The sequence below is a fragment of the Biomphalaria glabrata genome, chromosome 2, assembly GCF_947242115.1.
Source record: "Biomphalaria glabrata chromosome 2, xgBioGlab47.1, whole genome shotgun sequence".
Lineage (NCBI taxonomy): Eukaryota > Metazoa > Mollusca > Gastropoda > Planorbidae > Biomphalaria > Biomphalaria glabrata.
The window spans coordinates 5,815,620-5,833,008 of NC_074712.1; the positions used below are offsets into that span (position 1 = coordinate 5,815,620).

Consider the following 17,389-nt stretch of genomic DNA (forward strand, 5'->3'; position numbering starts at 1 on the left):
CTTTAGTGAAAGAAATTACTAATTAAATAATTTTTTTTTTCAAAATATAACCATCTTAAATTGTAATGATACATACAGCATGACTTCAATTTACTTTCTTTTTTCTTAAGATGAAGAGTCAGTAAGATGTATATTCTTGAACCTGGGTCCGCAGGTAACGTGGTACCCCAATGTACATAAAATGATACTTTGTACTTTGAATATCGTTAAGACCCTTAAACCCACCGAAATAAAAAAAACAAAACTATATCCCACAAAATGTCACCTGTCATTCATTTAATGCTGTAGAGCTTCTAGTAATTCAACCTGAAATAGACATATATAATTTATGTTTAGCTTTCAATACCCACGCAATGAGAAAACAGAGTGGAAGTTACTTGATTAAGAAAGGTTAGGATTACATCGAAAATTTGTTGACTTGTAAGATTCTATTTCCGTTCCAAAATGTCGTTAAAATGTTTCTAGGAGTCTTTAGGTTACGTCAAAAGTAATGGAGTAAGGATTAAGGGTTTAGAGGTTACTACACATTATCTGATTACGTCATTACATCAGAAATCCCGATTGCAATTTTTTTTTGTTTTGTTTTGTTTTTACACTTGGAATTGCGACATGGTTGGGGCAAGTGTAATTTCTTGTATGATAATGTTTCTTATCCATTGGCGCTTTAGAATTCGTCTCTTTTTGTATCGCAAAAAAAAACCTAGATTAGTTGTCACCTTAACAAGAGTTAGCCTCAAAACTAGCATCTTCTACTTATTGTCACATGCGATCACTTCATATTCATTTTCTTACGTCAATAAGCGAGATAACAGCCAAGTGTTCAATTTGTTGTTTTTTTTTATTCTCAGGCGATTATGTATTGTTATTTCTTTGGGGAAATCAGGAAAGTCTGTAAAGATACAGATGAATGACTACAAATCAGATAAATACAATTGCATGACGCGTAGGACGTAATCATCTTCTTTTTTTAAGTAACGTCTGTAGTATATAAGATAAGATAAGATACAATATAAGAAGAGACAGGAAGAAACATTCTAGACAGAATAAATCTCTTATTCGTTCAAACAAATGTTGTTTCGTTTCAGTTACTATTGACTTAAGTGTGCGTGATTTGGCCAAATATATTACGACATTAAGTATTCACTCATTCAAGAGACGTGCGCCCGCTATTAAAGTCTACGAAACAAAGGCTTGTCACACTTCAGGATTAAAAAAACAACACACAACATAGATAGCCTGGCCAATTCTTTCATGTTTCTACTTTTTTCTTTGGAATAGAGATGGGAATCGAACCCATCTTTTAAAGTTCGGGTTCTGTTCGGTACGGTCAGATTTAAGTTCGGGTTCGGATCGGTCGTAAGTGAGGTTCGGGTTCGGTTCGTTTCCCCTCTCTAGTCTGGAAGCCACTTGCTCTTGGTCTCTATGGGGACATACTAGTATTAAGCACAAACACAGCGTTTTTTTTGTTCAGGACTTTAATTTGAGACTCTCAAGCCATCTCTCACATGGACCATAATGTTAATGATGATGATGATGATGTGATTGATGATGACTCAGAGCTTAAACTGAAACTAGTGCCCATAACAGATTAGCTCTCTAAGCACTTACCCTACTAGGCGTGTAGAACTCTAAAAATCGCGCCGGTTGTTAATGAATGATTTTATTAAATCTTACCAGAATCGGAAACAAGCAATAGAAAAAAAAATACCTTTTAAAAACAAAGCTTTTCCAATGCAAAGAACCGCTAACTACTGCCATTTATATGAAAATTACAGAATTTAGTTGCCTTTCAGCTATATAAAACAAAATTAATTAATTGATTAATTTTTGGATTGATTCGTGCATTGTCCTCGACTATGAATAATTATGTGAAATTTTAACTTGATCCGAGAATGGGAAATTTGAGAAAAACGTAATGTAATTAGTGGACCAAATCAATATATACATCCACATATCTCATGATGTAGCAGTTATTCCCCTTAATTCGATATCTAACAATATAATTAATCTCAGACAATTATTCAACTAACTTGTTAAATTTTTGATTGATTCATGTCTTGTCAGGTTCAATGAATAATTGTGCAAAGTTTGAACTTGATTCATCAACGTAAAATGGGAGAATAAAACATGTTTGAACTTTTTACCAGACAGACAGACAGATTAAGTGAGTTTATATAAGCTTTGTAAAACAAATCTTTTTTTGTTTTTTCATTTCCTAAAAGAAGCAGATAAAGACAATAAAAGTTGTCCTTTGCGCTAGCGTGACGTAGAACACACGACACGGTGACGTAGAACACATGACCCAAGTACGTAGAACACACGACCCAGTAACGTTAGTCGGAGCTTAGGAACGAAATAAAGGAGGGAGAGGGGGGGGGGTAGAGAAAACTTCCGGAGAAACAATATCACAGATTGCACGCGGACACTTTCATTCCAATTTCTTATATGCCAGAGCAAGACAGATGGAGCTCAGGTTGTGACAGAGTCAGCAAGGGTGTTCAGGAGACTCTACGAGAACGTTAACATAAATTGATGAAAAGCAATTTAGTCCGTAGCCTCAGTACACTAGAAGCCTGTTTTGCAAAGTATGCAAACTTGCATAACTATATTTATGTACAATTCCCTCGTTAACTGTCGTCCATAGAAACAGTAGACCTTACTAACAGAAAGGCTAGTGTTTCGCAAACTTAACACTGAACAGGGGCGTAGCTAGGAATTTTCCATCGTTTGGAGGCCCGGGGGGGGGGGCTTGACCTCTCTGGGGGCCCCTGCGATTTTCGTAATATTTAATTTTTAATGTAAAAAACACTCATTTGGGGGTCCCTCTCAAGCGGGGGCCTGGGAAAATTTTTCATATTCTCCCCCCTCCTCCCCCACCATAGCTACGCCACTGACACTGAACATGTCAGACATTCTGAACATTTAGTGGAACACTTTGCTTATTTTTTTTTTAGGGAGATTAATTCACGGGTTGGACTGAAAAAAGAGATGGAGACAGAGAGATAGAGAAGAAGTGAGTAAGAGAGAGAGAGAGAGAGAGAGAGAAAGAGGGAGAGAAAGAGAAAGAGAGCGTGAGAGAGAGGAAGGGGAGAGAAATTGCAAGAGAGAGAGAGAGGGAGGGAGGGAGAGGGACTATAAATGATCAGCTATGAAGGCACTCTACAAAGACTTCAGTCACTTTATTCATCCGCCATATTTTGCAGAGCTCCAGAGCTCACTTATCCTTCACTTTCCAATAAGCTCTGACGGATTGTCCAGAGATTGATGACACTTTTATCCTACTGCACTACGACACAGCTTATTGGCTCAATGGCCTATAATAGAGGGACATGGGAGGCAGATACTGGGGATGAAGAAACTATTATCTGGTCCACATCAGGCCAGAATGACCAGTGAAAAGACTAGACCGGGGGAAGAGGAGATTTAAGCTAAAAGGGAATAGGCATTTGACTGTACGAAGTCAGGGAATATTCTAATAATAAGGTGTGCAATTGAGTTTGTTTTTTATCTTTTGTAAAGACATAGATGAATGGTTGTGAGGGTGTTGCAACTTGCAAGAACTAATGTAGTCCCCAAGAGGGATTTCTCTATTTTTTGGCTTGAATGAATTCAGTTCTATAAAGATAGACACGTGAGTTTGAGACTTAAATACTTTTAACACAATTTGTATTCTGGGCGGAAACAGCAGTCTTTTATAATTAAACGCTTCAGTCAATTTATTTTAAAGACTTCGATACCTAAATTTTAATTGACTTTCTCGCTACTTCCTTTCCTTCTTTGGAAAACCTGGCCACTGAAATCACAAAAAGACAAAAGAATAGTTTCGTATTTTTTAGGCTGATATTTTTAGCCAACGGAAACTTCCGCTCATGATGTGCAGTGACGTCGTGTGCGTAAGATGTATGATGCAATACTTTTTAGACTTAATATGTTAGATTTTTCAGCACCCCATACTGTATTGTGCTAGAGTCTAGACAATAACGTATAGTATGGATCCAGTATAACAGACGAATATTGACATTTGATTCGAAAAAAAAGGCTGACAAGCGTTATCTATTATCACAAGAAACACGTGGAGGAGTGATCAGTGGCGTAGCACCGGGTGCCACCTATACTGTTCACGCCACTGGGAAAGACAACACAAATATACAAACGAGTATTGTTCTCCCCTTACGTCACGCGCCCTCACCCCAGCCCCCATCTTCCATTTGTTGTTTACATCTTAACTTTTATTCTTTGCATACTCGCTCCAGATCTGACCTATTAACCTGTGATGCATTGGGCTGCAAAATATTTATCCGTAGCCTGAAGGTGACGGTAACTGTCAGGGTCAAGGTTAGTTTTAGAGTTGAGAGCGAAAGGGTGACATGTAACACAGACATCAAAGAGGCAAACCTTAATGACGGTAGATTCACAAAAAGCTGAGACGAATGAGGTTTAAGTGCGGGGGGGGGGGGGGGGGAGTGGGGATTGCAGCCATGCATTGTTCGCAATATTGATTTATGAATTATTAAAACTTTTTTCGGAAAAGGGGGGGGGGGCTGGAAGAGGAAGACTATGTTTACTATATCTGCTATACAGAATTAAAAAAAACAACAACATTATTCTAAAAGTTTTTTTTTTTTTTTTAAATAATCGTTAGAACATCTCGAGCAAAAACTGACAACACGTCAAAACGTATGTGCAAAACTGTCAGCGCGTCAAAAAGTCTGCGCCAAAACGGTCAGCGCGTCAAAAAGTCTGCGCCAAATCGTCCTGCTTCATTGTCAGGAAGTACATTAAGATGTCTGCTAAAAGTTTCTGATCTCTTGGGTTCACTTGATACCAGTTCTATGATCTCTAGGGTTCACTCGATAGCAGTTCTACAGATCTCTAGGGTTCACTTGATACCAGTTCTACAGATCTCTAGGGTTCACTTGATACCAGTTGTACAGATCTCTAGGGTTCGCTTCATACCAGTTCTACATATCTCTAGGGCTCACTCGATACCAGTTCTACAGATCTCTAGGGTTCACTTGATACCAGTTCTACAGATCTCTATGGTTCACTTGATACCAGTTCTACAGATCTCTAGGGTTCACTTGATACCAGTTCTACAGGCAGACAATGTTTTACGAAGGTTAACATAGAGACTGGTTCCAGTGGCGACAATCAAGGGTCGCGTATTAGCTATTGTTTACATTTTCCAAAGTAAGGTCACTTTTAGTTTTACACCCTGACTAATGTTATCTATCTATCTATATTTATTAATATGTATTACAATACATAGACATATGCGTTCAATCAAGTAATTTGTTCAGGCAGAATAGTGATTTAATCTACTGTGTCACTTGTAGGTTCTAAAGAGGTTTTTATTTCTTGGCGACGTCCCTCTTTTCTACTTATAAAGCTTTTAGTCCAATGATTTTAAAAATAACCAAGCGGCTACATATGCAAGAGGTTTAAAACCTTATATATCTCCTTTATAATGCCATATATTATGTAAAACAAAAAAATTGGTAATCCCGCAAAGTGAACAGGGGTAGCCATCTTTGTTACTATTTTGTTTATTGTTTATGTTCCAAAGAAATCCCAAGATAGTGTCTTAAAAATACCAAGAATTAACATTACTTCTGTGTTTTCAAAGCAATGCTATTTTTTAAATTTTGACTTGGTGTCAATACAATACGTTTCTTATTGTTCTGTCTTCTTTTTAATTGTTAAATATTGTCTATATCTATTCTGAATTATTCGGATATAGAGAATCTAAATTTAACTAGGCCTACAATCAATATCAGCACAGTTTATTACCAAAAATTAATTGACCTTTATTGCCTTTAAGAACCTTGTCATATTAATATAGTAATTAGTCTAGTTCTAGCTGTTAGACTCAATGGACTCAACGCTATTAGTAGTGCCACGTTTCTCCCTCAAAAGCTACGGACTGCGTGCTTTTTCAGTTCACGGACCAAAGGTTTGGAACCCACTCCCCATTGATCTCAGACAGACAACATGCTACACCACTTTTAAGAAGAACATTAAGACCTATCTGTTTAAAACTTTTTTAGATTAACTGTCATTTTAGCTCTCGCGTTTTTGTTTGTAATGTTGTTACAGCGCCTTGAGCCTACATTTTGTTTGTTGACAGCGCTTTATAAATAAAATTATTATTATTATTATTATGAGTCTAATTAATAGACTTATTAGGACTAGATGATACCGGTATAGCTAGATCTAGCATATGTTTTAGCTTCAAAAATAAAAACAAACAAAAACCCAAATCGGAAAGAAAACCCAAGATACAAGATTACAGTCTAAACAATAACAAAGATGGCTGCCCCTTGAAATCCTGCAGAATTACCAAAAAATTAAATTGAATCCATTGTATATCATCCTTCAAAATAACAAAGTATTCGATCCTAATCACTTAGAAGTAACATAAGAAAACTATTGATTTTAGAGTAGAGAATTATCTAGTTTGATTTTCATATGCTTGTACAATACTCAGGCAGTATTTTAGGTGAATTATTAGAACTTACAAATAAAAAACTATATATAAAAAATATAAAAAAGCCCACAAAAGAGGCAAAAGGGCCCATAAAAGAGGCATATAAAGCCAAAAAAAAAAGAGGCAAAGAAAAGAGGCCTAAGGCCCAAGGATTCCTATGATGATAAAGCTAAAATTGAATAGCGCAAATTCTGAGGTTTCCTAAATAAAATAATGGTCTGGCCACATTCAATCTCCGCGAAATAAGCAACACAAGAAAAGCCCACAACATACAAGTTGTAACGTTACCTAGTTTTAGTTGAATGCGTGTATCTTCTTATTTTTACTTTTTATTTTAGTTATTCGCAGGCCGTGCGGTCCATAAAAACACCAGCTTTAACGGACCTGTCATTTGTGTTTGTCAACATCCCATAGTACATTTTGTTTAGTAATTGTAGACTATCTTAGACCTATAGATCGCAAGGTCTGAAAGGGGAACTTTACCGTTTTTTATCTTATATTATCTTATACAGACGTTACTTCAAAAAAAAAGAAGATGATTACGCCCTACGCGTCATGCATCTAGTCATGTATGCTAGCCAATGACTTAAATTCTACCAAGTCACTGGTTTTCCTGGCGGGCTCAGGCACACTATTTATATAGGATACCCTTAATATTCTACTAATTTCTAAATTTACCTTGAACTAATATTTGCATAAATTTCGTATTTTTTTCCCAGTCACTTTCTGATATCGATTTGTGTTTTAAAACATGTCCGCCATTTTAAAATTACAAAAAAATTGTTTCGCCCTGTGAGTTGCGGCTTGTTGTTCACAGTCACTGCGTGAGTAGTCCCACTATTTTACTGCGGGTCAAAACAAAAGGAGTTGGTCAGAGGTGAGCGGGTAAGGAGTGGTGGCAGACGATGGACTGGACGAGAGGCAATGATTTATGCGTCGGTAAACTAATTAGGATTCGTCGTGTTACAGCTGTAATTACATAAAAGGGTTACGAGTGAATAGTCCGCTATTTAGATACCGTTATTTTAAGAAAGTGACCGAAGTTGAGACGCTGGAATGGGTGAGGGTGAACTATGTGAATCATTGGCAGCAAAACCAATAGTGAATTATGTGAATCACTAGAAGAAAAACAAAGTGTGAATTATGTGAATCACTGGCTCAAAGAGTGAATTATGGGAATGACATCCACAAGAAAAAAAAAGGGCGAATTTTGAGAAACACTTGCAATAGACCAAATGATGAATTATGTGAATCTTTTTTTGTATTTTTAAAAAAAGACAAATAATGTGACTAAATGGAGGTATAGCAAATGATGAATCATGGGAATCATTTTCAGTAGAATACAAAAGGAAATATTTGAATCATGCGTTGTAGAGATATAATGATTTACAAGAATGACAAATTAATTTCAGAATTAATTATGTACATGAGACTACACTCTACCATAGTAGACATCACAACACAATAACTTGTAATTGGTTTAGAAGTAGTATCTCTTGATGTAAGGGACCAGCATCCATTAAGTATTCTTGTTATCCCACAGTGCGCACAAAATAATGTATTTGAATAATATCCTGAGTTGACGTTAAGGCTCCAGTCGTGTGACACTTAAAGAAAGAGATAACATTCACTTTGGTGGTGAAATGTCACATTTGTGATAGTGTACTAGTAGGCCAAGGAGTTTACAGTGACAACAGACTGTGCTAGGAATTGGAATATGTACACATCAGATAGAAATGTACACAGTGTACTCGCTATTGCTTTTTGTTACTATTTTTTTAACACTTCACTTTTTCTCAATCTCTACTTATGTCTTCTTTCTATCACTGTCTCTTTCTTCTCTCATTCTCTCTCTCTCTATTTATGTCACTCTCTCTTTCTCTCACTCTTTTATTCATTCTCTCTCTCTTTTTTTTTTCTTTCCTTCTTTCTTTTTCTCCCTCATTCGCTCATTTTCCCTCTTTCTCTCTCGCTCTCACTCTTTGTCTCTCAATCTTTCTATCATTCTCTCTCATATTCTCTCTATATCTCTCTTTATGTCTCTCTCGGTCTCTCTCTTATTCTCTCTATATCTCTCTTTATGTCTCTCTCTTTCTCTCTCTCGGTCTCTCTCTTATTCTCTCTATATCTCTTTTTTTGTCTTTCTCTTTCTCTCTCTCGGTCTCTCTCTTATTCTCTCTATATCTCTCTTTATGTCTCTCTCTTTCTCTCTCCCGGTCTCTCTTATTCTCTCTATATCTCTCTTTATGTCTCTCTCTTTCTCTCTCTCGGTCTCTCTCTTATTCTCTCTATATCTCTCTTTATGTCTCTCTCTTTCTCTCTCTCGGTCTCTCTCTTATTCTCTCTATATCTCTCTTTATGTCTCTCTCGGTCTCTCTCTTATTCTCTCTATATCTCTCTTTATGTCTCTCTCTTTCTCTCTCTCGGTCTCTCTCTTATTCTCTCTATATCTCTCTTTATGTCTCTCTCTTTCTCTCTCTTATTCTCTCTATATCTCTCTTTCTGTCTCTCTTGTTCACTATCCTCCTGTCTGTCTCTTCTACTTCCTTCTTACTCTCTCTTTCTCTCTAATCATTTTACTCTCTGTCTCTCTCTTTCTCTGTTTCTCTTCACGTGACCTCTCCTTCTCTGCTTTTCTCTTCTCGCTCTCACCCCCCCCCCCTTTTCTCTCATTTTACTCTCTCCCACGTAACATGACACAGAAGTAACCTAAGACCTAACCAGGCCTGTATCTATCTACTTAACTTACCGTGCGCTGACCTTACCGTTTACAAGGTCACCCCCATGTTACAATGTGTTAACGCTTCACAGACACACCAACAGACATACAAACAAACTGAAAAGCACTTTTGATGATCTGAAAGATCTTTTTGTTTCTTTTCATTGCATCCGAAGTTTATCAATAAACATTGCCTGGCGAATCTATTGGCATGTTAAACTCGTGTCTAGGGCATCACTGATTAACGGGGCACTAGAATTGGACAATGTAACATATAGATATATAGTTTTTTTTTACAGAAAGTTAAGAGGTAATACATTTTATTGGCTTAATATAAAATGTTAAAAAAAGGTTTATAGTTTATATTACCTAAGTGAGTCTCCTAGTGCTAAATACAATACTACTTCTGATTGTTTGTATTTATGGCTTTGATGTTTCATATATGGTAATTGTAATATGAATAATTTGTTTGCATCTTAATGTTATGAGAAAGCACGTTTTATCTAATATCATTTTGGATAGATCTGTATCTATGCATAAAAATATATTAATATATCGAAGTCTATTTTTTTTTTGGGTGAATTAATAGTTTTGGTACCGGATTTTTGTTATTCGTTTATTGGAATGAAAGCAGATTTGAGTTGGTGAATCGTAGTATTTAATCATTAATAAAATATAATATAAAGTTATTGATCTATTTTAATGACATACTTTTTTTTGTGAGAGGGTGGGGCTTAAACTTATTTAGGTCAACTTAGGTCTCGCACCGTTTGGCGGCAAGATCTTGCGGCATGATCTTTTCACAGAGATAGTGCATCAATGACTCCAACTCGGGACCCACTGATTTTAGGTCTTCTAAGAAGGTGCATGGCTGCATGGTGGCTGAGTTGTAAAGCGCTTGGCTTCCGAACAGAGGGGTCTGGGTTTGATTTTTGGTGTATTTAGATATTTGAGATGTGGGAATTTTAGGATACCTAAAGTTCACCCATCTCTAATGGGTACCCAACATACATTGGGAAAAGTAAAAACGTTTTGTCGTTATGCTGGCCACATAACACCATTTAAATAATCATTATGATAATTGATACCATTGAATTTTTTCTTTTAATTTCTTGATTTGACCAAGAAAGACAATATACATTGGCATGAAATTAGCAGCAAGTCAATCAAACATCTTTGTAAACAAAATAATGAGTCTGTGTGTGTCATATATATCGAGAGTACATTTTTTTTTAGGAATCACAGGCATATCTATTTACAAAGAAATGACAATGACATACAAATTGGACAGCATTAATTTCCTCCCCCGCAAGGAGCAATCTACAATCTTCCAACTAAGAACAGTACACGCACCTTTAAATTACCACCTTAATAAAATAATCCATACACCTATAACTTTGTAGACACTGAGCCCACTCTTATGAATGCCCCATCTTTATCCACCTTAGGCTGACCCAACTACCACTACAGCCCAACCTAACCAACACCCTGTGCGGCAGTGCTGAACAACTGAAGGGAACAGCACACTATTTTTTCTTGGCAGAGTCGCATAGAGCTCGCAGCGAAAGGCTGGATTGAAGTAAAAGTTGATCATTAAATCCTAGACAAGCCTCCCGCAAGACGATGAGGGATGTCTACGACCATCGGGACCTTCAGACCATCGTACGACAGCCCAGAGAGCAAACCACACGACCAGGCAGTAATCAGACTAGACAACGTAAATTACCCCCCCCACACACACACACACACACTTAAAAAAAACAACACAAAAAATTAATAAATAAATAAATAAACAACTAAATTAGCCACATTCCTAAAAGAAATCTGAAATTTTAAACTATATTATTTTTTCAGAAATTTAAGTCCAGTGTTATATATCTCCCAAACAGCAGAGCATTAATAAAAGTTTATGGGTAATTTTTCGTAATACCTTGGGGATAAACAACGTTAAAGCCTAAATTCCATTGTTATTATTAATATATTCTTATTTACGAGTCCATTCTATATTAAGCTACTAGTCGTGTTTCTTGGAATGGGGAAAGTTTGGTGCCAATAAGGTAACAAGCCGCGGGCGTCAGTTCCGTTCTTAACGCCACTCGTACGCACGCACAGACACACACATACATATACATTTTTATCTTATCCTTATAGCGTCACTATGAAGAAAACAATATACGTGTACATGAGAACCTGCTGTAGTTTATATCTATGCCGCATTAGTTTCTTTGTACACATCAGTACACTTAAAGGGAACGGACGATCCAGCGTGGTCTCCAAAGGGTTAATAATGCAATTACAGAGCTTCAGAGCCCCATTCTTAGATGAGATGATGATAACAAATATAAACAGGCGAAACAATTCTTGGGAAACATACCATAACAGTAACAGTTTCTTCCCTTTGCTGCTATCGGTGATAGAGAAAACTATAGAGCAAAACCCTGATGAGAACTGATCACGTGACTATTATTCTGTTGTTGTCTTTGCTGTGCACGGAGTAAGGAATGTATTGCTTAGATCAGGGGTTCCCAAACTTTTCTCTTAACGGAACGCTTCGCACATTCTGAGTTCTTAGCGGAACACTTGCTTATTTTTTTTTAGAGAGGTTAATTCACATAATGGTCTACTAGTTTACTTATTCTAGTCAGGGCCGGCCTTACGAATTGCGGGGCCCAATTTAATGGATGCCCCTCTACTAATTTTTTTTTAATAATAACTATTATTATTAATTAGATCATTACACCAACATTTGTTATACAAGATACATAGGAAGCAACTCAAACGCAATAGGCGACTGTGGGTTAATTAAAGTTACGTCAAACGCACGATAGACCTGCTCTCAATATGTTATTCCTTAAAGTCCTACATCTTTTAAAGCCTGTGACAAGAGCTTTGACAGTTTTATGCTTTATGTAAATCGCGGGGTCTGTGCCAGGCGCGGGACCTAATTGGAGCAATAGGTCAAATCGGCCTAAAGCCGGCTCTGATTCCAGTTGTTCGTGGAACACCTATCCAGGCCTCGAGAAACACCAGGGTTCCGCCGAACACAGTTTGGGAAACACTGATTTAAATTAGTGCATCATAGGTCCAAAGAGTTTTGATACATAATGACTGGCGCTAACAGAACACATAGAATAGTACAATATTTGGTTTTTAAGAGCTTGCTAATGATTGACGAAATACATTAATGAGTGTTTATAAATATTTATGATTGTTCTTAATATATATTACAAGTGCTTTACCAGCCCAAGGGGGCAAGCTTTTGAATATCTTTCGTAGTTTATGAAATGCATAGTATACAAATTACTTATTTACTTTGTACTACTATTTTTTGTTTCAAATTCGGTGTCTGATTCCATATTTTAAAACTCCTTTATTATTAGAAAGTATAGTTATATATATTTATAAAATACAATTTCATACATCAGTTGTTAAGGGTATCACGTGTACACTATGCACAATGTAGACTTATCAGGAAGTAAACCTTTGGAGTGATCGATCTCTTTAAGGGGTATACAGTACTCCATGCCATCCAATGAATAAAGAAACAAAAAGGAGAAAGCTCTCACTTATTCCTGCCACACGACAATTGTTCTCAATGTCTCCGGGTTGAGCCTCATGTGATTAATATCAATCTTATGTTATTGTGCCCAAAATTTTGTCCTACCGGATACTGCCACTGTTCTGAAAAGGTTCCTGCATTGAAATCGCTAAACAAAATGTCAAAAATCTTCCCACTTTTTTTTTTTTTGTGTGTGTGTGGGGGGGGGGGCTATTCTGCAACATTAAACAAGAGACAGCTCCAAAAAAAAAAAGGTGTTGTAATATTTGTGTGTGGATGATGAGTTTTGTAAGTTGAATATTGTGTGAAATTAATATACATACAAATAACTTTCCGTTTAGACAATGCTACATTTTCTAAAGAAATAACATAAAAACTCACCTTTCGCTTCGATTTCAACTGGACAGCGTCCCTGTGGTCATCTGCGTTTCCGGGTAGTTTATGTTTCCACAGCTGGCGTCCGATCATGGCGTAGGTCACGGAGAGAATAGTGACCGGAAGAAAGTATGTGATGATCATGATGAAGAACCCAAAAGCCAACCTGCTTTGCTCAGTGGCCCAATTCTCTTCACATCTCAGTTTCCTATCCCTGTACACAGTCCTGCTCTTGACCAACGGAATGACCCCGAGCGACCAGGCCAGAATCCAAATGCAGAGTATAACGACCTTTGACCTGGAGTTCGTCACGCGCTTCCTCAAGGGGAACTTGACCGCGACCAGGCGGTCAATCCCGATGGACGTATTGGTGCAAACAGAAGCCAGCACGCTCACCTGCTGACAGCACTGGACGATGGGGCACAGGACGTCCGGGAATATCCAGTTCTCCGTGATCTGGTACGCGAACGTGAAAGGAATGCAGACGATAGCCATGATGAGGTCAGCCACGGCCAGGTTGATGAGGAACGACCGAAGGTCTGTGTTGGAACGCTTGCCTTTGGCGAACACAATGATAGCCAGGGAGTTTCCTATCACTGCTGCTAATGTCGTGAAGGTGTACAGAGCGATAAGAACAATGCTGAAACTGTAAGGAATCGTTTCCGTAGGGAACATGGAATCATTATAAACGGCATTGGAAGAGTTCAAAGCATTGTCGCAATGAGGACACTCGTGAAGTCTGCTAGTGGAATTACCGGAAGTAAACGATGGGAGTAGATCCAAAGGAGGCTCTGAACTGCCCAGACCAGTTCTCGTGACCCCAAAGTAGGTCACGTTGTGCATCTTCCACAGAACGGAAGTTGTCACGAAAATTTGATCTTTCACTTCCGGTACGAGCGTGGAATCAATGCTCGTCTCATCCATGTTTAACATATATCCATTGTACACCTCACTTTAGTAAAAAAAACATTTTGTTTATAATTCAAACGATAAACAAGATACGCCGAGATACACAAAATATTCGTACTACCAAACATTCTACTTTTTTTTTTTTTTAAATCTATGACACAATATGTTGATTTAACTCCATTCTAGAAAAACAAAAGCTATTCACCTGTAGTAGCTAGAGTCTCAAAATGCTTACTCCTTAGAGATTATTAAAAATAACAGAGTAGAATTAATTTTCTTTTTCACAACTGACTGCAATATTTGACAGCCTTAATGGATGCCAACATCCTTACTCTTTCCAATTTTGGGTATTGGTTTAAGCGTAAACCCTGAATTGGTGGAAAGCACTGAATATTAAATTTATGTAAAGTTCTGGACCAGTACTGGACCCTTCCTTATCGAGTATGAAAAAAAAGGAAAAAAAATATCTCAAATATCTTAGTTCAAGTCTATCTGGTAGATTTACTGGTGTGGTTGTATGTTCTTTATATTATAAATAGGAGACTCGGTGGCTGAGCGGTAAAGCGCTTCCTAACCGGGGTTCCGGGTTGGACTCCTGGGATTTTTAATTTCGGGATCTTGGGGCGCCTCCCAGCTCTGATGGGTACCTGACATTACTTGGTGAAAAGTAATGGCAGTTGGTCGTTGTGCTGGCCACATGACAGCCTTGTTAAACGTGGGTCACAGAAACAGATGACTTTTACATCATTTGCCCTTTAGACCACAAGGTCTAAAAGGGGAACTTAACTAATATTATCAATCAAATACTAAACTACGTTTTACATACTAAAACTATTTAAAGTCTCTATACAGCAACCAACAATCAAAGTCAAAGTACCAATGCATTTCTCTCGCTCTCTAAACAAATATTTATCATAAAAGTACATTTATATTATTTGCTGATATAAATCTCGCTTTGGCCACTTTATTTTCAATAGCACTTTAATTTACTGGACAAGTTAAACTTTGGTTTCGAGAGTCACGTTGTCTAGAAGTTTAAAATGTCCTTCTTTAACACCACAACAAAAGGGGAAAGCACTCAAACGTATTAGATAAGAATAGTCCCAGACCTGGAGCAGACGATTGAAATCTAGGCTACAGAACTAGGAAAAAAAAAACAGTCGATTCCTTAGCTTACGTAACTTCTTACAATATTAAGTTTTAATTTAGAGTTTAAAAGCGTAATTTGTAACTTGTGAGATAAATTATTTAACTCATTGAGAATTGATTATAGACTTCTTAGTTCCTCTTTCAGACCTTGCAATCAGTGGGGAGATAATGTTAAGGTCATCTGTTTCTGGTCTACGGTTAACTCAGCCACATAATTGAGAAACAGCGTAACGCTTTTAATAATCTTGTCGCAGATTCTATATTCAGATGGATTATGAACTCTGACCAACTGTTAATGAATGGCTGGCTGGTCGTGCTGTATGCGCTGCAGAATTTTGTCACGATGGACTCGGGTTCAAAGCTTGACTTTTTAAACTTACTTAGTCTATTAATTACAACATTATAGAAGCCTTAAAACTATGTTTAGTAATTAATGACATTTTGTCGAGGATCAGAGCTTTGGCATTCTACTTTACAATTGTATTTGTAGAATTTATAGAGTGTCGACTTCTTGACACGTCAATTAACTCTCTTCCACTCCTAATTCCACTCCTAATTATCGTTGATTTGACCCCGTGAAATTAGATTAATTTTCGGTTTTAGAAAGTAAATGTTATGTTACACAAAAAGAGCATGCATTCTCCTATAAATCTATACCAAAAGTAACGTTTTCTGATTACAAACAAAAATGATATTGAGGCTTAGTCATAAACAGGTTAGAATGTACAAATGTGAAAAATAAACAATTCTGTCAGAACGTGGACAAATAATTATGGAGAGAAGGGAAACCATATTCATATCATTTTTAAGTACATTATCTTATATTATTATGAAGTAGTCAATTTCACTCCGTGATCTTTCTATCTACGGGGCAGATAATGTTAAGATCATCTGTTTCTTTCGCCGCGGTTAACGAGCAGGGTGTCATGTGGCCATCAAAACGACCAAACGCCTGTACTTTCCCAACTTAAGTCAATAACCCATTAGAGTTGACTGGAATTAGGGGCGCCCTAAAAATCCGAAAATTCAAAATCCCAGTATTCCCCGAGATTCAAAGACAAGCGCTTAACCACTCGACCACCGAGCCCTTTATATTATTATATCATAAATAAAAAGTATATCTTGAGGCTACTTTTATTCTTATAGCATAGTGGACTAGTGAGAGGGGTTATCTGGGAGAAGGTTTTCCGTGCTGCCTTTAGGCGCTCAGTAAACACAACTCTGCTCGAGTCGGGTGTCGAACCTCAAGCCCCTTCATAGGTAGCTAAGTCAAACCCAGATCAAGCGTGATTAGCCTCTCGACCACGCTTCCCATACATTAGTTATCGTATTATTATTATAATTATATACCCGTAATTTTAAACAGATAAACATATAACCAGAAATAATGTTTTCATATTCATTTCTTTTTTGCACTGTCCATTTATATCAAGAATATCAAAACACATTAGAATAGTAAATTCATTAGCTAGATTCACTGTAGCTATCCGTCAGAATCAAAACGAATAGCCCTTTAAAATAGATAATAGCCAAGGGGAATTATCCATTGGTGAAATCACTTAAAAAAATTAAGTATTACTGGATGAATTTAAATGTATCAACGCGCTTAGCAACAGAAGAAATAAAAACAAATCACACATTTATCTACGCACAAGAAAAAAAAATGAATCGACAACAAATAAAAAATAATATAAAAAAAAAACAACTATCGGGAAAGCTTCGTAACTAGAAGGCCGAAGTGTATTGTGGTGGTAGCGGGGAGGTGAGTTGAACCGGTCCCTTGCCTGGCGAGTCGCTGCACCGCTTAGTGCGGGGGAGAGGCTCGGTAGAGGAACAAAATCCAGAGAAACGGAGAATCAAATACAGAGTTTAAGAAAGTAGAAAAATGGAGAGGAAAGGAGAAAGAGTGGGGGGGGGGGGGAGAGAGAGAGAGAGGGAGAGGGAGAGAGAGAGGGAGAGACAGAGAGGGAGAGAGGAAGAGAGAGAGACAGAGAGGGAGGGAGAGAGAGAGGTAGAGAGAGGGAGAGAGAGACGGAGAGAGAGAGAACGAGGTTAAAAGACAGATGTATTAATTGAATACACGTGTAAGATATATACTTGAACTGCCTTAAAAAAAATAATGGACCTCGATAAAAACATAGCTAAACACAAACCATAGTGGGTTTATCTGAATACTATTGTGTAATGCTGG

General features: G+C 37.3%; 1 protein-coding gene across 2 annotated transcripts in view; it reads right to left on the reverse strand.

The window, feature by feature from the left end:
- Positions 1-17,097, reverse strand: part of LOC106057815 (RYamide receptor-like) — a 121,461-nt gene extending 104,364 nt beyond the window's left edge. Inside the window, exons 1-2 of one of the 2 annotated variants that reach the window (XM_056018846.1) lie at positions 16,549-17,097; positions 13,147-14,092 (exon numbers count right to left, since the gene is read on the reverse strand). In XM_056018846.1, coding sequence (XP_055874821.1) covers positions 13,147-14,073 — 927 coding nt within the window. In that variant the 5' untranslated portion in view covers positions 14,074-14,092; positions 16,549-17,097. Of the gene's footprint in view, positions 1-13,146; positions 14,287-16,548 lie in introns of both variants that reach the window. The other variant, XM_056018845.1, reaches the window with a different exon arrangement.
- Positions 17,098-17,389: the final 292 nt, after the last annotated feature.